At 27.4% G+C, this 21,411-nt stretch overlaps 5 protein-coding genes across 5 annotated transcripts; 3 read left to right on the forward strand and 2 right to left on the reverse strand.

Annotated features, from left to right (window-relative positions):
* Positions 1–833: 833 nt before the first annotated feature.
* On the forward strand, positions 834–1,596 carry PmUG01_05022300 (conserved Plasmodium protein, unknown function; the record flags this gene model as incomplete). The annotated part of the gene is made up of 2 exons (XM_029003421.1): positions 834–887; positions 1,444–1,596. The coding sequence occupies 2 exons, from the start codon at positions 834–836 to the stop codon at positions 1,594–1,596; spliced, it is 207 nt and encodes a 68-aa protein (XP_028860369.1).
* Positions 1,597–3,765: 2,169 nt separating this feature from the next.
* Positions 3,766–5,109, forward strand: LipB (lipoate-protein ligase B, putative; the record flags this gene model as incomplete). The annotated part of the gene is made up of 1 exon (XM_029003423.1): positions 3,766–5,109. One exon carries the CDS (start codon positions 3,766–3,768, stop codon positions 5,107–5,109), a length of 1,344 nt encoding a protein of 447 aa, XP_028860370.1.
* A 1,478-nt stretch (positions 5,110–6,587) lies between these two features.
* Positions 6,588–8,165, forward strand: PMUG01_05022500 (inner membrane complex protein 1i, putative; the record flags this gene model as incomplete). The annotated part of the gene is made up of 1 exon (XM_029003424.1): positions 6,588–8,165. One exon carries the CDS (start codon positions 6,588–6,590, stop codon positions 8,163–8,165), a length of 1,578 nt encoding a protein of 525 aa, XP_028860371.1.
* Positions 8,166–9,239: 1,074 nt separating this feature from the next.
* PMUG01_05022600 (inner membrane complex protein 1i, putative) lies at positions 9,240–11,705 on the reverse strand (the record flags this gene model as incomplete). Its single annotated transcript, XM_029003425.1, has 4 exons — positions 9,240–9,343; positions 9,506–9,754; positions 10,266–10,848; positions 11,133–11,705. The coding sequence occupies 4 exons, from the start codon at positions 11,703–11,705 to the stop codon at positions 9,240–9,242; spliced, it is 1,509 nt and encodes a 502-aa protein (XP_028860372.1).
* Positions 11,706–13,911: 2,206 nt separating this feature from the next.
* GCN5 (histone acetyltransferase GCN5, putative) lies at positions 13,912–20,750 on the reverse strand (the record flags this gene model as incomplete). The annotated part of the gene is made up of 5 exons (XM_029003426.1): positions 13,912–14,073; positions 14,311–14,819; positions 15,157–15,571; positions 15,850–19,636; positions 19,897–20,750. 5 exons carry the CDS (start codon positions 20,748–20,750, stop codon positions 13,912–13,914), a joined length of 5,727 nt encoding a protein of 1,908 aa, XP_028860373.1.
* Positions 20,751–21,411: the final 661 nt, after the last annotated feature.

Genomic DNA, 21,411 nt, shown 5'->3' on the forward strand with positions numbered 1-21,411 from the left:
GATCGTTTTTACTGCTGTTTGTTTGGTTATGTTCCTTTTTTATTCTTTTACTCTTATAATTTCTTTTATATTTTTTGTTTGTGTATTTTCTACTGTACTTTTAATTTGTATATTTTCGGGTATTATTTTTAATTTGCATATTTTCTATTATATTTTTCACTGGTATAATTTAAATTATACTTTTTATTGTACAATCTATTATATTTTTTATTGTATCTATCGTACTATTTATTTTTACTACATATTATTTTTGTTTTACCTGTCCTTTTTCATTTTCATTTTTATTTTATTACATATTGGATAGTTCATTCCTTTCCTTTTGGTAATAAAACATATTTTTTTTTTTCTCTCAACCATTTTGTTAATCATGATACAAATAAACAAAAGAACATTTTATCCTTTTTTGTACGAAATATTTTATGTAAAATTATGCAGAAAATTTTAAATTAATTTTTATTTTTTAATGTAAAAAAAAATACTATGGTCCATTTTGTTTCAAATACAACTGCTCACGCAACTTGAGAGGAAGTCAAAGTTGAATTGTCAGTTAACAATTTATGCTTATTCAACATTTTGAAAAAAAGAAAATTATACCAAGTTGATATATTTTATCTTATTTTATTTTAATTTATTTTATTTTAATTTATTGTATTTTAATTTATTTTATTTTTATTTTTTTTATTTTAATCTTGTTTTTATTTTTTTTTTTTGTTACCTTGCGCCAATTTTTCTTTTAACTACAAAAAAGAAAAGCCTCAAAACGGAAAAATAATAGGAAAAATAAATATCCCATCTAACGAATCACCTAAATAAAAATTTTAAAGCAGGCAACCATGAAAGAGAAAAATAATAAATATAGCTTAGTAACCAAGAAAATTATGGATAAAGTAAATATACATATATATATATATATATATATATATATATATATATTATTTCACACAAAAAGAAAGCTTTACAAATGTAGTTTACTCTTTACAAATCAATTTAAATCCATCGATACAATGTATATAAATGATACAATGTATACAATATGTGAGGGATTACACATTTATGTATACGCTTATTTTTCACCATTTTGTCAAATGACCTGTGTGTACGAGTATAATACACACATATATATATATATAAGCGTGTGCATGAATAATTAGATTGCGGAGCAACTCTATTGACATATGCGCGTTCCTCCTTTCACCGACAACTTCATAAATCCGCCCATCCATTGATCCATTTAATCCTTTCATTCTTTCGTTCATTCTTTCGTTCATTCTTTCGTTCATTCTTTCGTTCATTCTTTCGTTCATTGTTTTGTTCATTGTTTTGTTCATTCTTTTGCTCATTCTTTCGTTCATTCTTTCGTTCATTCTTTCGTTCATTCTTTCGTTCATTCTTTCGTTTATTCTTTCTTTCTTTCCTTTTTTTTTTTTTTTTTTTTTTTGTTAGACCTATGCTCTCTCATTTAAGTTGTGCGACTATATCATAAGACCTCTTTTGTTTTATGGCTTTACTCCCTTCATATTTGGATATGGACTTTTCTATAATAACGAATTTACACTAAACCCATTTAAATTAATTCCGAAAATTTTAATTGGTTGAAGAAGTTATTTGCCCTCAAATGTGCTTATAAATGTATTAAACATTATATTTTAAACTATAGTGTACAGTTAGTATATAATATGCACATAGTTTATATTCTTTAATTTGTGTTTGCTATATGTGTATGAATTATTCCCATTTTAATGTATATATATATATATATATATATTTTTTTTTTTTTTTTAATTATGTGTATTTTTCTTTATTTAATAAGATAATTTTTGTTATATAAAATCACCAAAAAAAAAAAGAAAAAAATTATGTTTTTAATTTACTGTAGTATGAGTCTTTTTTTTTTTTTATTTTTTTTTTAAATTAAAAGAATCTAACTAAACAGTACAATTAATTTTATGTATCATCATATATGTACGAAATAGATAAGAATGTAAAAATCGTTTACATTTATGATGAAAAAAAAAAAAAAAAGAAAAAGTGTTCTTTCGTTATTTTCATTACCATTATAACGACACTTAACGTAGTTCAAACGTGTTTATTAATAGATGTTATGGAAGACAGATATAAAAAGCAAAACAATAGGGGGCAAAAAGAAAATTTATACAACACGTGGGAAATGTAAAATACTCAACATAAAATGCTAAATATGAGAAGAGCAAACTAAATTTATAAAAAAACGCGAAATTAAAAAGTAAAAAGTTTAAAGCAGAAAGTAAATTAATTCCTTTACCTATGTTTAATCCTTCACAAAAGAGAGCCAAAACTACAATAACAAAAGAAACGACATCATTATGAAGGAATCTTATGCTCATGTTGTATTTAAACAAAAAATAAATGATAATAATAATAATATAGACAATATAGACAATATAGACAATACAGACAATATAGACAATATAGACAATACAGACAATACAGACAATAAAATTATAAGAAAAAAAGACTTTCACTTTTTATAAGTGAAAGCTTAAAAATATGATGACATGAAGATTTTTTATATATATATATGGCGCGTAGAAAAATGTGTGTATAATATTCTCATTATGCTTTAACAGTGAAAAATATTTTTTCTTATAAATCCTTGAAATATCACAATATATCTTGCCTGTGCTTATACGAGTTGAAAGGGGAAAGAAAAACATTCACTCATATTAAATAGGTTAACAATTACTCAATTATATATATGTATATGTATGGATACACGCATATGTCCATTCATATAGGTATATGTATGCGCTAATGTGTAAGCTCAATTCCGAATAACTGTTATGGGGAAAATTTAAAAAAAAATAAATAAAATAAATAAATTGGTTTACAACTTGTTTATGCATTTATTTATTCATTTATTCATTTATTTATTCATTTATTCATTTATTTATTCATTCATTTATTCATTTATTTATTCATTTATTTATTCATTTATTTATTCATTTATTCATTCATTTATTCATTCATTTATTCATTCATTTATTCATTCATTTATTCATTCATTTATTCTTTCATTTATTCTTTCATTTATTCATTCATTTATTCATTCATTTATTCTTTCATTTATTCATTCATTTATTCATTCATTTATTCATTCATTTATTCATTCATTTATTCATTTATATATATATTTTTATCTTTTTTATATCAACACAAAAAACGTGAGAAAAAAAAATATAAATAAGTTCAAGGCCTTTTTCGATAAATATATTTCAAAAAGTGCCCTTTCAAAACAACTACAAGGTTATGGTTTTCTCGTCAATGATGTAATTATATATAAAATAAAGGTTATCTGTATATATATTTCTTAATAAGCATATAATTTTTTTTTTTTTTTTTTTTTTTAAAAAATTCTGCTACTTTTCTTTAGGTACATAAGGGCAATATACAGATATATATTTTCTATTGTTTTTTTATATATAACCAAACCATTCTTGCAACAATAAGTAGTAAAACAGTAAAGCTGTAAAGCAGTTAAACTGTTAAGCAGATATTTATAGATCGCATAAATTACCACTATTTGTATCCATTGCTTGAAGGATTATTTAATAAATTGCCCGATAACAAAGAATGTAAATTAAAGAGCTTAAAGAGTTACACACATATATATATACCTACTTGTGCAAATACGTATATATAAATTTTATACGTATATACGACTAAACAAATGGCGCCCTTTGCTCCTTTTTCTTGCCATTTTCAAAACCCTAATAATTTTTATATTAAATGATCAAAATTTACCTTATAGTACAAATTGCCTTGCACATAATAGTATTTTGTGGCAAGAAAAAATTAAAGAATGAAAAAATATGCGCAAAACAGATTTGTGCATCACTCAAAAGACTCAAATTAAAAAGAAACAAAAAAGCATATATCCAGATTCACAATACATTAAATGGTAATAAAAACACCACGCACACATTACACATGAAAAATAAAATTTGTATTTTTGATTTAAGCGAAAAGCTTATAGACTATAAACTGGCATTTGATCTACAAAACGTTTTACACCAATCCAAAATTATTCTACATAAAGAAAATAGCCTAAATAGTTCAAATCGTTTAAGTAATTCAAATAGCTTAAATACTTTAAATATTACAAACAAATCAAAATTAGGTAAACTCAAAAACTTAAAAAAAAATATAGAAAAATATGATTTCTGTTTTGTACTACAACATACACCCTGTTATACGTTAGGGAGTTCTGCTGATTCTAATGATATCCATTTAGACGAAAAAAATTATTATATTGAAGAAATAGAAGAAGTATGTAATAACTCTGAATCGAATAAAATTCTTCAATTCATTAATAAATATGAAAATGTTAAAGACGAAATAGAAAAATGTGAAATTTACGATGAAAAAAAAAATTATTTTGACAGCTTTTTATATAATATAAATAATAAAATAAAAATTCCAGTATATCGTATCAATAGAGGGGGTAAAGCAACATATCATGGTCCTGGACAATTAGTCTTATATTTCATTTTCAATTTAAAAAATTATTCTTCAAATTATAATGAAAAACGTGTACAAAATTTATCCCGCAATCATTATAATTTTCCCAAAGATGGAAGTACAAGGAAAAAAGATAGTGAATGTTTATCGTATGATGAAAAAAATACAAACAACCCTACAAATATAGAATGTTTATTTGACCTACACAAAACAATAAATAATTTCCAAAAAATGGGAATGGAAATCATGAAAAAACTTAACGTAAAAACTCACACGAAAAATGATTCAATTGGAGTTTTTTATAATGATAAAAAACTTATATCTATTGGTTTGAAAATAAGAAAATACGTATCAATGCATGGGATGTCTGTAAATTTCAACATTAACAAAAACTTTTTAAAATATTTATTATCTTGTGGTATGAATCACAATGATTACACTTCATTGCACGAACTAGACGAAATGAAAAATAAAGAGAGCACGAGGGAAAATGGAATAGCTCACCACAACTCTTTGTTGAGGGAGTTAACAGTTCATTCAATACAATCGTTAAAAACCATTTTTAATGCAAACATAAAAATTACAAGTGACATAAGAGATATTTTTGCTTAATCCTTTATATATATATATATATATATATATATATATATGTAAATTTTCAAAAATGTACGAAGAAAAACAAACATTTTAACAAAACATGATCTCTGATTTGCAGGAATATCTAAAATGTATGCTTATCAAGCATGCGCTCATTTTTCTCCATATTGCTCAATTTCAATTTAGCAAAATGGACTATGTAACTAGTATACGTTGTTAGAATACTTCGTTAGTATACGTTGTTAGAATACTTCGTTAGTATACGTTGTTAGCATATTTTGTTAGCATATTTTGTTAGCATATTTTATTTGTATAATTTTTTAGGAAAAATGTTTTTGTGGCTATTTAAGAAAAAAAAAACTTTATATATGTATTAACAGTTCATAAAAAAAAGAAAAAATTAACTTATATAAAAATTAGACATTACATTAACATTTCACGTGAACACTGTAACTTTTAATTTAACTCGTCACAGTTGGAGAAAATTGAAATAAATACTCAGATGGTAATTTTTTTTTTAAATGAGCAATACTTTTTTTTTTTTTTTGCGAAAGAGCTATCTATTAGGCCTATAAAATGGGAATATTACATGAACGGTTCATACAATATATTTTTTCTGTTCATACGTTCATTTTGATGCACTCTTCGTCAAGCATACCATTTAATGAACAATCTGAAGGTACACACATAAAATTAAACGAACGGTACTTTAAATAGCCAAAATGTAGGTGTTTGGATGTGTGTATATATATATATATATACATTTTCTTTTTTTTTTTTTTTTTTTTTTTGGATTAAATTATGAACATAGAACTATTTTGTACTTAACAAGCTAGCCGAAAAATTTAAACATTTCTACATAATTTAATATGGCTTAAAAAGTACACAACATGTGCGTACACGAGTATACATATATATATAATAAAATAAAAAAGAATTTAAAAAAAAAAAATTAAAAAAAATAAAATTAAAATTTAAAGGTATGCACTTGCATTTGCATTCAAAATTTGATTTTAAAATAATATAGCTGTCTTATAATAATATATATTACATTTTTACTTTTTAACCATCCATTTTATATTTTTTATGAAATATGTTGTGTGATACATTTGTTTTCAAAATATTTACATAATTTTTGTTTATTAATGTCTTGTTTTAAAAGCATTTTTTCCCTGGTTTATTTTAGTACTTGGTCAATTTTCATAAGCAACAATTCCGTAAATAATATATATCTGTATATATATATATATATATATATATATATATTATTACACCATTTGAAGCGCCTAGGATGACCATTTAAGCACATCCATATATATACAAATATACATATATATATGTGTATGTTTATATGTACCCCATATTTTTCACCGTGACTACTTATTTTAACTTGTTTTTTCTGTTCAATAAAAACATTTTACTTACATAATTTCATTTAATATATCTGTTATTATTCCTTTTTTTAAAAATAAAAAAATATATACATATACAAAATGGAACATCAACGAGGAAATTCATCATCTTTAAGCGTTCCTTTCACTTTTGAGCATTCGAAAAATCTTGGAAATAAAATCCTTAAACCCATACGTCAAGAAAAAATAGTTAAAGTGCCTGTAACACAATATGTAGAAAAAATAATAGAAAAAGAGGAAATAAAATATGTAAATAAATATGTTGATGTTATAAAACCAATAATAACATATAAAACAAAACATATATCAAAACCAATATACCTAGATAAAATTAAATACGAACCAAAATTAATAGAAAAAGAAAAAATTATACATATTCCAAAAATAGAATATAGAAATAAAGTTGTGGAAATACCTGTATATGTTCATAAGGAAAATATTATAGAAAAAAAAGTTCCTTTAATAATTGAACGTGTTATACCAGTTCTTAAGGTCAAAAAAATAGAAAAAGAAGTTTTAACTGATACTGTAGAAATACCTGAAATTTGTGAAATAACCAAAGATGGAACGAATGCAAAAATTAAGGAAAATATTTATTATGAACAACAAAGGGAGGAAGAAATACCAGGTAAAGTGTCTATACGAAGTAATGCGTATGTAGCAGGTGTAGAAAGTGTAGTAAGTGCAGCAAGCGTAGCGAATGTGTTAAACGTGGAAGACGAAGCTTGTATCACAAAAGAATACAAGGATGCTTACAACAAAGAAACATACAGAAATATGGAATCAACCGATGAGTCACCGGTTATATGTTCATCTAAGCACGTACCCCATTCATCAGTTGGAAAATTTAAAAATCAAAATGTAAATAGGAGTTCACCTAGCAATGCATCATCTAATGAAGACTCTTATACAGAAAAATTAGAACATAAAAATGAAACCACCTACAATGATGCTACCAACGAAAGTGCACATTATGGTACAATGCCAGATGATTCTCCATTAATGATTGATGAAGAAAATACTTCTAAAAATTACGATCAAAAAAGCATGGAAGAAGAAAATTATTATGATATAAATGAACATTATAAAAATTCAAATATAAACCACGTGAGTATAAATTTACCTAAAACAAAAGATCAATTTCAGGAATCATTTGAACAACAATACGTAAATTTTTGTGATAAAAAGTATAATTTTGCTTCAGATAATATAATACATAACAACCTCCCTATCATTAATTATGACACAAGTAATAATAGATACATTGAGGATAACATGAATGAATTAATTAACGAACAGTTTATGCGAGAATCTTCTAAAGACACTCTGAGACATATATCAAAAACAGCAGAAGATAAAAATCGACAAATATTATGTACAAAATTAAAGGATCATATTGATATAGATCAAAAGAAAACTTCTCTTCCATCAAATATGCACATATCTTATGAAAATTATTCTTCATCACAGAATGCATATAGCCAACGATCCGTTACAGGTAAATCAAATTTTATGCCTTCTTATGCTAACAGTAATGGGCAAGCATTTGTATCTGTACGTCCAGCAACAATTCTAGAGTACGTTCCAAAACAGAGAAAATATAAATCATCATTCTGCAATCTTATGAAGAATTGCTGTGGGGGGTCCAGCGACTGTTAACGGAACAGAACAGAACAAAAATATGATAAAACGAAACAGGACAAAAATAAGGCAGTACTTACGAGAAGTAAAACATTAATGCCCCAAATGTTTTAGATGCACATTTTGTCGTTATAAAAAATGTAATTTCCCATATTTGCAGATTGTATGTTCCTTTTGTAAAGATTTTACATTAACTTATATATATTAAAAGATAAAAAAAAAAAAAAAAAAAAAAAGAACAATTTTTGCGTATTTTCAAATTATATTTTATGTAATCTTTTCCACTTTATCCTTGATTTTGATTTTATATTATTATACTATTTTTTTAATTTTTCCTTTTTTATTTATTGGCATCCTATTATTTGGCCTCTTCCCGTTTTTACGCAATTCGTCTTTATGCGTGTCGCTTTTTTATGCTCTTTTTACATTCGTTTTAGTTTACACGTTGTTTTCGTTTTTTTATTATTTTTTTTCAAAAAAAAAAAAAAAAAAAAAGTACATATATGAATACGTATGTATGTATATGCGTAATATATTTTGCGTGCTGATATAAATAATGAACAACTGAATGAAAAAAAAAAGAAAAATTTTTTAATTCTCTACTCATTTTTGCAAACGTTCCTTTGGGTCATATATTCCAGCTTTACTATTTTTATCACTTGAAAAAATGCGAGAATATACTATAATTCAAAATGATGATAATACCGTATGTACAAATTCTTAATTATCCTTTTTGTTGTATTAAGACATAATTCAGTACAGAAAAAAAAAAAAAAAAAAAAATCCTCGGAAAAAAAAAGTTCATGGCGGAATTATACAACTAGAAATGTATCACATTTTATATATAACTTTAATTTATGTTAAATACATGTATACAAAACGCTTTCAACTAAATAGTAAATCCAGTATTTTAATTGGCGGAAAAATTTCAACAAAACGAATGCTTGTATAACATTACACAGGTGTGCGTACACCCCGGGACATGTATATATATATATATATATATTTACGTACATATGTACATACATACATGTATATATGCTTAATTAGAGCATATCAATAAAAAGGGATATATAAAGCCATTCTCAAACACTACTCATTCCTCAACAGTTCAAAAGGACAGTCTTCCTTGAAATATGTAATAGAACTCTGTAGCTTACTATCCCATGTTAAAGACTTTTTATACGTGTTTTTTTCTATTACACACACACAAAAAAAAAAAAAAAAAAAAGGTTCAAGTTTAGCAAAGTGGACAGAGTTTATGCAAGTTACGTAAAATGTATTTTTCGTATCTGTTCTACAGATTAATTCAGAATTTTTTATGACGCGCTTCATTCTTTTTTCTTTTTTATTTTTACTCGATTTCAAAGCACTTCTTGCACTTTGCATATGAAGTATTTTAAATGGTCTTTCATTTGCCTGCTCAGTTCTGTCAAACGTTCGACTAAAACTATTTAAATTATTGATATCCTGATTTTTAAAAAAGTTGGCATCATTAGAATCTTCCATTATATTGTCAACATCGGCAAATAAATATTCACATTCATTTGCTATTCTGGATTCATTAAATTTGCCATCTTTGTAGTTTTCACATTTTTCATTTTCAACTGTTCGTAAAAGGGAAAAAAAAAAAAAAAAAAAAAATAGCTATTTAGCTAGCTAAAACTAAACAGTGTTAAAATAAATTGACTAAACATTCATTCCTCTTGACTTTGTGTAATGAAAAAAAAATGAAGTCTTACTGATACTTGTACCCAGGGTAGAATCCATAGTAGATTGACTTAAAAAAAGATAAAAAATATATATATACATTTATACATACGTATATATACATAAAAATATACATATATGATTTAATACGCTAGTAACATAACTGTCTTCCATTGTGCTTTCATTATCTATTATGCAATGTTTTCATTTTTTAGAATATTTTTCTCTTGTCATTTTCGGCATATATATTGAAGCAACTTCCTGTTACATCATCATGTGTATATTGCACACATGTAGCACGTATATGTGCGTGTAGGTATGTATATATATGTTATATTTATGCGCATATTTATGAATATTTTTTATTTTTTATTTTTTTTGAGTCTTTCCCGCGTCCTTACTTCATACAGTTTGATGAGTTAAGGGAACACTTATATTGATATTTAAAACATACAAACTTCTTAACACTATTAATGATTTTATTTTTTTTTTTCATTTTTTTCGTTATCAAATTATCAATAAATTCAAACTCGTAAGCATATATATCTCTTAACTCATTAAACAATTTTAAATAGGTGTTTGTGTCAAAAGTTTTGCTTAAGTCTGTTTCATAAGGAGAACAACATAAAACAGATCGAATGGCTAAAATTAATTTACTATCATACGAGAAAGATTCATATGATTGTGTTGCCTTTTCGGATATATAAATAATTTTTTTTGCTTTTTGTTGTTTGTACGCTAAATATAAAGAATGAGCTGGATTTACAATTTTGTCATTTTTTGAAAAAATATAAATTGTTGGTATCGTTATATCTTCAATAAAAAACACAGGACATACATTATTTATGTCATACTGAAAACTTCTTTTTATTTTTCTCCTTGCAAAATATAAACAGATGTTTTTAAAAAGTATCTCTCTTTTTCTCTTTGCTCTTAAGTGGAATGTTGTCTTGTATAATTCTACTAAAGACACATATGGCGAATCCAAAATCTGTTGCAAAGTGTCGACAAAAAAGGACATGAAAATGTTATTTGTAGGATGTGTGCTATCAGCTCAACTGGAGAGTAACTACCCACACAAACACACACACACATACACACACATATACCCACACATACACACACACATACACACATATACATACACACATATACATACACACATATACATACACACACATATACACACACATACACACACATATACCCACACATACACACACATATACCCACACATACACACACATATACCCACACATACACACACACATACACACACGTCCTCATGTGCATCATTGGTGCAGATTGTCCAGTATACACAGTAGAATAAGAAGAGGACGTATCGCTTGTACAATGTATTACTAGTAATTTGATGTTGTCATCCAAAGATGCTACAATAATTGAACTTACAGCACCACAATATTTTCCCCAAAGAGCAAAATTTTTGATTTTTTCTACATTCCTTAAGTGATTTAAAATTAAAAACAAATCTTGGGGTTCATTCCACCCTTTTGTTGAATAATACCCATCAGATAAACCACATCCTGCACAGTCATAAGAAAAAACAGAGCATTCACATATAAGAAGGATGTGCAAAATGTCCAGTACCTCCAACTGACAACTACTACTTGAGTGAGTATATATAACACAAGGTGTATTTTCATTATAATTAAATGGAGTAAAGAAAGAACACTTGAGTTTTTCTCCTCGTCTATTCTTTATTATTAGGTCTCTTCTATAATAATTTTTATCATAAAATTGCAAAAATATTGGACCTAAAAATTCCTCTTCATACGCATCTCTTGGTTGTCTTAAAAAAAACATTAAAAGTTCATATAAATGAAACATGTTCTTTTATTTACCATTTGGAAATATTCGAATGAAGAACTGCTACATATGTGTATGTGCGCAATTTTGCTATTTTTCTAGTTGCTCCTATCTTGAGCTCTATCCTGCATGTTCGCTAATTGCGCAGCCGAGCACACAGGGGCCTTCTGTGCATGTTTTTTCGAGTGATGCTGTTAATTATTAGCTAATTATTTGATAATTATTTGCTAATTATTTGCTAATTATTTGATAATTATTTGATAATTATTTGATAATTATTTGATAATTATTTGATAATTATTTGATAATTATCTGCTAATTATTTGATAATTATTTGATAATTATTTGCTAATTATTTGATAATTATTTTGCTAATTACTTAAAGAATGTTTTGTTCGTGGGTTTATGTGAATGTATATACGCACATGTATTTACGCACATGTACTTACGCACATGTATTTACGCACATGTATTTATGCACATGTACTTACGCACATGTATTTACGCACATGTACTTACGCACATGTATTTACGCACATAACTTGCATATCCTCACTCATATGCGAGTAAATTTCCGAGTGTTTTGGGTGTTCGCTCGCTGACGATATACATAGAGCTACACAGTATTAACAAAAAATCTACATTTAATAATTTGTACCACTGTCAATCAACACAAAGACGACATAAAAGCAGATTATGTATCCCCAAGTAAGGTGTTAAGAGAATGAATTAATGAGCTGTTCGCGCTGCAATAATTGTAAAGAGCTCTATATTTTCAGCTTACTTTTATGCCTTTTATTTTATTTTTATTTTTATGTCTACTTTTTTCCTGCTTTATTTGAACTTTCATGTCTTCTTCTACATTATTTTACACATGTTCTGTATGCATCATAAAATTAAGGTTTTTACTCTTTTTTTTTTTTTTTTTCCTTTTTTCTGATAATACTTTATGCACATTACTCCTAATTATAAAAAAGTAAATGAGCTCAAAATGTAAAAACAGAAAAAAAAAAAAAATAAATAAAAGTATCTTTTTTAAATTCCTATTTGTGCTGAAGGCACACATATGTAAATTGTTGTGGCTATACAAAAGTAATGATAACAATATAAAAATAATTGTATCAATTGTAGGAATCAATTTTCTTATGTTCACGTTTGAAAAAGGGGTACAGAAAGACGTATTGTTAATGTATGGCTTGTGCGAATAAGGCTGCAAATCTGGAAAAGACACAACTAGTACACAAAGATGAACAGGGAGAAATGGACGAAAAAGTTTTATATATATATTACATATTTATGATACCTGAAAAAAAAAAAGAAACAAATTTAAATAGCATTGCAATTTAACACCCTAGGCGGGATTTGCAAATGCATATGATAAGCTTTTTCCAAAATATTTAAGCATTTTAGTATTTACTCTTTTACAATTTCAATAATTTGCTGTTTCACTATTTTACTATATTACTATTTTTGTTTTAAAAAATACGTTAGAAAGTTTGGCGCAAAAAATTCAATATTTTTCATATTACATGTTGTAATAACATCTTATTTCTAAATGGTCAAAAAAAAAAAAAAAAATAAACCAGCCATGCCAACATATATATATATATATATATATATATTTATATATTTATTTATTTATATATTTATTTATTTATATATTTATTTATTTATTTATATATCTATTTATTTATTTATGTTTATATAATTGCGGAATATGTCTGAAACATAAATATAAAAAAATTATAACATCAATAAGAAAAAGCAAAGGAGGGCACGCACGAACGCATGGTCTCATAAGGTTAAGCTACACCAAATGAACATTAATAAAAATACAGTACATAAATTGAATGAAGTAGAATAACAGGAAAATTAAATAAAATAAAGGGTGTACAACTAATTTGTACACATCACTAGGTATAGGAACATAAGCAAATAAATAATTTATCTGTTTGTTTCTATTATCACCTCCACTTCCTCAAAAAAAAAAAAAAAAAAAAAAAAAAAAAAATCCAATTGAGTCATCATATTATAAATTTTATGGCAAATATAATAAGCTGAAAACTTTAAGACGGTTCAAAACAAGTCAATCATAATATTTATCTGCACCAGAAGGATTTGAACTCCATAATATTTTTTTTTCACTTTTACCTTCTTCTCATCAAAAATTAAAAAAAAAAAAAAAAGAAAAAAAAGAAAAAGAGATAGTATAACGTAACAGCACATACTACTTTGCACTTTCACTTATGCACTCATATTTTGGCCATATGAGAGCTTGTAATTCATTTGCATATTTGAAGTATATGGTCGTTGGGGCATTGTACAGGCGGCAGTTGTCAAACATCCTTTTTAGCTCAATTCCAAAATCTTCCTTCGTTTTGTACTCACCCTGCAAGAATTGGCAAAATGGAGGGAAAAAAAAAAAAAAAAAAAAATGAACAAACAAGCAAACAAAAAGAATATAATAAAAATAAATTATAAAATAAAATGTAAACAGTAAATTACATAAGAATAAACAGGATGCGGTGTATATCAGCAGCGATGGCAGTAGTACTATATGTATTTTTCTCTTATTTATTTTCTATTTTTTCTTATATTTTCGTTTTCCGTTTTACGCCCCCCTTACATGTCTTGCCTTTCTCCTCATGGTAAGAATATCCGTGGGTTCCTTTATAATGTCATAGTAATCGGGAGCTTCCGAAAGACTAACAGGTTTTAAGAAGGGCCATGCAGATTGTTGTTTTTCCAAAAAATCTAGAACATCTAATATTTGATCTTTTAATTGTATATCTTTATTATGAATTTTTTTTGTAACTTCCTTATTTTCCTTCTTCCATCCTATTTCTATCAATCCGGGAATACTACTAGGATGTAAATTTGCTCCTTTATTTTCTAAGAAATAATTTAATCCTTTAAAAATAACTTGTGGTTTTATAAAATGAATTGCTTTCCTTACTGTCTTTTTTTGTTCATATAACATTTCGGAAAGTTTTAAATAATTTATATTTGGAAAGATGTAACACTCCATTAATGTTCCTCCATCGTAGTCTTTTATGTACCCAAACCATCTTTCTTTTGGCATTGAAATCTTCTGAGAAAACCCCTGCTTCCTAAAGTAGCCTATGGCAAAGTTGTCTGCAGTCGTGGGCGCCCAGTATGAAAAAAGGGGAAAAACGTAAAGCAGTGAAATGTATGAACGTGATATGCATAGTTGTAAAATGAAGAACATACAACATTAAAATAAAGAAAAACAATGAAATGTTATAATGTGTTACAAAGTTTTGAACGAATTAAAAAAAACTCCGTTTTTATCTCTTATTTTTTATTCCTCTCTTTTTATCTTTCCCCTTCTCCTCCCATTCTTCTCCTTTTCTTTCCAACCCATTTGGCGCAAATAAAAAAAAAAAAAAAAGTTCAAAATGAGCATCCGCCCACATTCACGTAACGTAAAAACGAAAAGCACTAAACTAACCTGCATACGTCAGGAAATATTCGATGCCAAACTTCTTAACATGCTCCTTCAGATGGTTCATTAACCTAGTACCATATCCCTTCACTTGTTCCGTTGATGTAACAGCTAAAAATGCTATTTCTGCAAATTTCTGTTCAAAATAAGGTCTGAAGCAAACACCTCCAATTACCGTATTCTTTTTAAGTAAACAAAATGTATAGTGGTTTCTATCAAATACAAGCCTCACAATATACTCTCTAGGCATCTTTGGTAACTGTCTTGAGAAAATATTTTTTAGTGTTATTAATTTTATTAAATGATCAGGTTCCCTATCATTAGTTATACATTCAAATGTAATGATACCCATGTTTTCTTCCTTAGCTCCTCCTGTGTCTCTGTGCAAATATCCCAACCCCGTTTCCGATGGCAACAAGGACTACACATAAAATGGAGTGTGATACGTGTGGGAAAAAAAAAAAAAAAAAAGAAAAAAGCATAAAACGTAAAACGTAAAACGTAAAACATAAAACATAAAACGTAAAACATAAAACGTAAAACATAAAACGTAAAACGTAAAACATAAAACGTAAAATGTAAAACACTAAACAATAAACAACTGTCATACGGAAGAGACATACAAATAAGCACATGAAAATGCATACGTACGCCTAAACACGTAATAGCTAGCCGAATTCCTCAAGCTGCAAATATTACCTGCAGTTTGTTACTCTGCTTCGTTGCATTAACGAACAGCATCTGCGCTACGTTAATCGGTAAGCCCGCTTCCAAGCATAAATGAAGGAAGAAATATTTTATTTTTTTCTTAACTGCTGTTTTTTTTAAATCTTCAATTATAGCAACGTAGTTACACAAGAGAACAGTGTGTAAAAAATCTCTTGAAAAAGTCATGCTAATTAAATTACCACTTGATTGTTCTTTTCGTAAAAATGTTTTCCATTTTGAATATATAGTTTCATAATTAGGATCATATATTAGATTAGGATTACTTAACCTAGCACTGACTGGTACAAGTTGCTGTAAATTAATTATTGAGCATATACTTTTTGATATTTCTATTAGTATTGATTTGTTATTTTCAGCAGTACCACTACTACTACTGTCTCCTATTCTAATCTTCGTAACATCCCTTTTAACATTTTGATTAAGCTGTTCATCTGATGGCCCATCTTTCTTTTTCCTTTCTGCTTCATCATTACAAGATTCATTTTTGTTATCATTTGCTGCGTTCTCCGCGTCATAATTGCTGCTGTTATTTTTACTTGACTCATTCGTATTTTCATTGGGGTTCTTATCTTCCATAGGTTTATTTGACTGTTCTGTGTCTGCACCCTTAGTACCTTGTTTGTCTTCAAATTTTGTATCTCCAGAGTTTTCTCTTCCAGTGATGGAAGTATTGGTAGTAGTAATAGCTTTACCAGTAGTGACGGTATTACTCTCAGCTGCTTTGTCATTTGTGCTTTTATTTGCATCTCCATTTTCGTCGTCTTTTGTATCAATCGAGTTATTTTCCTTAACAAAAAAGTTTTCATTGTTTGTAAAGGAACTGCCATCTTCCATTTTACAATTATTTAATTTTTCACTACTTCGACTATTTTGGTCCTTTTCGTTCTTTTCGTTCTTTTCGTTCTTTTCATCCTTTTCATCCTTTTCATCCTTTTCATCCTTTTCGTTCTTTTCGTTCTTTTCATCCTTTTCGTTCTTCTCATCCTTTTCGTTCTTCTCATCCTTTTCGTTCTTTTCCTTTTTTCCTTCATTAACCGCATCATTTGTATAACCCTGTTTCGTATCACCCTCGTTGTAACAACTTGTAACCCCTTTCACCTCGTCCCTCTTTTCATCCTCCATCAATTTTATGTTATTACCTCTGCTATTGTTATTGTTGTTGTTCGGACTGCCGCTTACGCCGCTTATTCCTCCCATGCCACTACTATCACAGCTGATAGCGTCAGATAGGTCCACTTTGTCCTTATATATCAAACTTTCATTATTATAAAAATCAAACAAATAGTCGACCAAAGAATTCTTAACAATATAATGCACTATATTGTAAATCTTTTCATCTACGTTTAGTTTTGAAGAGTATTTTCCATTTACAAAGTTTACGCTCAAATCTAGACCATCCACATTTTTTAAGTTGATATTTTCACTAAAATTTAGATTTTCAAGGCGTATATTTTTTACAGTCTTTTTACTGTTTTCACTGTTATTTGTCGATTTATTTGAATTTCTGAAGTTGGCATTATTTGAGTTCATTTTTCTGATTTGTTCACCGTATTCATCTGAGTTATTATTATTATTATTATTATTGTTGTTGTTGCTGTTGTTGCTGTTATTGTTGTTGCTGTTGTTGTTGTTGCTGTTGATGTTGTTGCTGTTGATGTTGTTGCTGTTGCTGTTGTTGCTGTTGTTGCTGATGTTGTTCTCGTTGCTGTTTTTTCCAAATATGCCTTTTCCATCTTTTGCCCCTAAATGGGGAACAGTTATGTTTCTTCCTGCACTATTCAGGTAAGGCATATTCATATTTCCATTAATACTATGCATATTATCGCCTACATTGACACTTATGGCGCCATTCACACCGCTGATATTCATATTACCATTCATCATCATACAATTAACTCCACCAGCCTGCATTTCGTTCATTGAGTTAAAAGGCATATGTTGACCAATCTGACCATTGGCCATAAAATTATTAGAAGCATTAGCAATAGGGTTAAACATGGGCATATTGTTATATGGATGTGTACTAAAATTATACGGATTAATATTTGTCAGTTGCATGTTGTTATTCACAGAAATTAAACTGTTACTGTTATTACTGTTACTGTTACTGTTATTACTGTTACTGTTATTACTATTACTATTATTACTATTACTATTATTACTATTACTATTATTACTATTACTATTATTACTATTACTATTATTATTATTATTATTATTATTATTATTATTATTATTATTACTATTATTATTATTATTATTACTATTATTGATATTTTTAATTACATGCATATTATTATTCATTCGATTCATCATCATCATATTATTATTATTATTATTTAACAAGTTGTTTATTCCACTTATGTGAAACATATTTACATTACTTCCTAAATTGTTCATACTGTTTACAAAATTGTGCTCGTCCTTCTCATTAGGTACACTACTACTATCTATACAGTCCGTTTTATCTAATTCTTTTCTTTTACTTTCTGGACGAAATTCTTCAATCGTTTCTTTAACATTTATACTGTTGTTAATTCGGTTCATTTCGTTCATTTTATTTGATCTATGTCGTTTATTACCTGACAATGTTTTATATGTACTTGGGTTACACTCCCCATTCATATAAACCATTTGTGTATTAGCTATAATATTTTTATTTTTTGCAAAAGGTATATTGTTAGCAATATTCATTGTATTATTCGCACTCCTTGCATTTTTACTGCTACCTGTTTTCTGTGCAGTAAAGTTTTGGTCGTTCTTAATTTCGGCGCTTACCATCATATTGTTACTATCATTTATGTTCATGCTATTTAAGTTCATATTGTTTTTCATGCTTAAATTATTATCCATACTTAAATTATTATCCATACTTAAATTATTATCCATACTTAAATTATTATCCATACTTAAATTATTATCCATGCTTAAATTATTATCCATGCTTAAATTATTATCCCTGCTTAAATTATTATTCACGCTCATATTATTATTATTTACGTTCATACTCTTCGCATTTTCAAATTTACTGTTTGCTTGCATTTTCCTCTGTTCATTTATTAACCTGTCCTGTTCAGAATTTTCATTACATCCACTACTACCATCAATGCTGTTATACATTATCTTATTATTTGCCTCATTAATATCCTCTTTATTTGTCACACTACTATTTTTATACTCGTTAGAGCTGTACAGCTTGCCATAGCAGTTCGCATTTTTTCTGTTATCGTTATAGTTATTCACTATGCCCCCTCTAAGGTCAGTACTTAAATTGCCATTAATCGTGCTGTTTGTTCCGTTTTCATTCGCTTTGCTGTTATTTTCAATGTTATTAATATTCTGATCATGATCATTCATCTTGTCATCCTTTTTTCCACCATCGTTTTCTTTGTTTAAAAAATCAATGCTAGCGTTTCTCTCTTTCCCCTTCTTGCAATTTCCTTCATCTTCATCCCCATCGGCAATTTGCCCCCTCTTCCTATCCAGATAATTCTTATTATGATCTTCATCATCACCATTGCCATTATTACAGCCATTATTACAGCCATTATTACAGCCATTATTACTACCATTATTACTACCATTATTACTACCATTATTACTACCATTATTACTACCATTATTACTACCATTATTACTACCATTATTACTACCATTATTACTACCATTATTACTACCATTATTACTACCATTATTACTACCATTATTACTACCATTATTACTACCATTATTACTACCATTATTACTACCATTATTACTACCATATTACCATTATTACTGCCATTATTACTTCCATTATTACTTCCATTATAACTTCTATTACCATTACCACTGCAATTATTACTTCCATTATTACTTCCATTATAACTTCTATTACCATTACCACTGCAATTATTACTTCCATTATTACTTCCATTATAACTTCTATTACCATTACCACTGCCCCTGTTACTGCCATTATTATCACCCTCAACTGAGTCTTTTGCACTTCCGCTTTCTGAGCCACAAGTTCTGAACTGTCCCTTCGTAGAAACACATGAGGACATATCCTCCTTAGAGTTAATATAACAAGTTGAGTTGTAAGATGTCAGCAGATTGTTATCATTTTTTTCATATGATAAACCAGTAGCTATGTTAACACACTGAGTGTTGTTTGTATATACTTTATTTTTCAATTTACTATATGACCAGAGTTTCCCATCATTCACACTACGAAAGGATTCATCAAATTTCCATTTTGCATTATTATTATACTCACTCATACGGACTTTTGTACATTTATTTAATATTGTAATGCTTACATTGGTATATTCACTACAATTAACTGTTCCCAATACATTATTATTTGTTATTTTGTTATTTAAATGATCAATGGAATTTATACTCACGTTACCAGTCGAATTAAAATTGTTAATTGTAACGTTCGGTATAAAATTCTGACATTCCACATTTGATAAGTTACTAGACACGGATCCAATCAGCTCATGCTCAACTTCATAGCATTTATGTAATTCTTCACATCCATGTTTGCTCAATTTATCACGATCGACACTATAATTGCCACCTGATAGATATAAATTTATTTTTGTTTCTTTTTTCCTCCATAAACTGTATTTCCCCTCTTCATTTAAGGCCCATTTATTCCTACCATTAAAAGAAGTACATGGCGTTTGCTTATAATTATTTTCCAAAAATTTATTACACTTATCATTTTCCTTATTAATTATTATGTTATCATAATATTTAAATATATCATCATCATTATCATCATCATTATCATCATCATATGAACTTATTTTCCTCCTTCTCTTTAAAATTTCATTTCGATAATTCAGCAGATCATCATTTTTATTGTAAACGATGTACTCCATATCTTTTTCATTATTTTTACTAAAAGTGTTAGCCAAAAATGGATGGGTAAAAAACGAAGTTTAAAATTTAGAAAAAAAAAAAAAAAATTAACGCAAAAAAAATACTGGGGTAACAAACGAAGCGCATAAAATGGATAAAAAATGCAAAAAAAAAAAAAAAAAGAAATCGAAGAAAAATCTTTTTAACGATTAAAATTGTTAAAAATATTTGAGCTTTTTTAAATTACGCTTTTTTGAATTACGCTTTTTTGAATTGCGCGTTTTTGAATTGCGCGTTTTTGAATTGCGCGTTTTTGAATTGCGCGTTTTTGAATTGCGCGTTTTTTGAATTGCGCGTTTTTGAATTGCGCGTTTTTGAATTGCGCGTTTTTGAATTACGCGTTTTTGAATTACGTTTTTTGGATTACGCTTTTTTGGATTACGCTTTTTTGGATTACGCTTTTTTGAATTACGCTTTTTTGGATTACGCTTTTTTGAATTACGCTTTTTTGAATTACGCTTTTTTGAATTACGCTTTTTTGAATTACGCTTTTTTAAAATACGCTTTTTTAAAATTCGCCTTTTTTTTCCTTTTTCTTTTTTTTTTTTTAAAAAAGAGATAATTTTAAAGAATAATTCATAATAGGAAAAAAAATATGCAATTTATTCTTGGAAGCATTGA

This window comes from Plasmodium malariae (genome assembly GCF_900090045.1).
Source record: "Plasmodium malariae genome assembly, chromosome: 5".
In the NCBI taxonomy this organism is placed as follows: domain Eukaryota; phylum Apicomplexa; class Aconoidasida; order Haemosporida; family Plasmodiidae; genus Plasmodium; species Plasmodium malariae.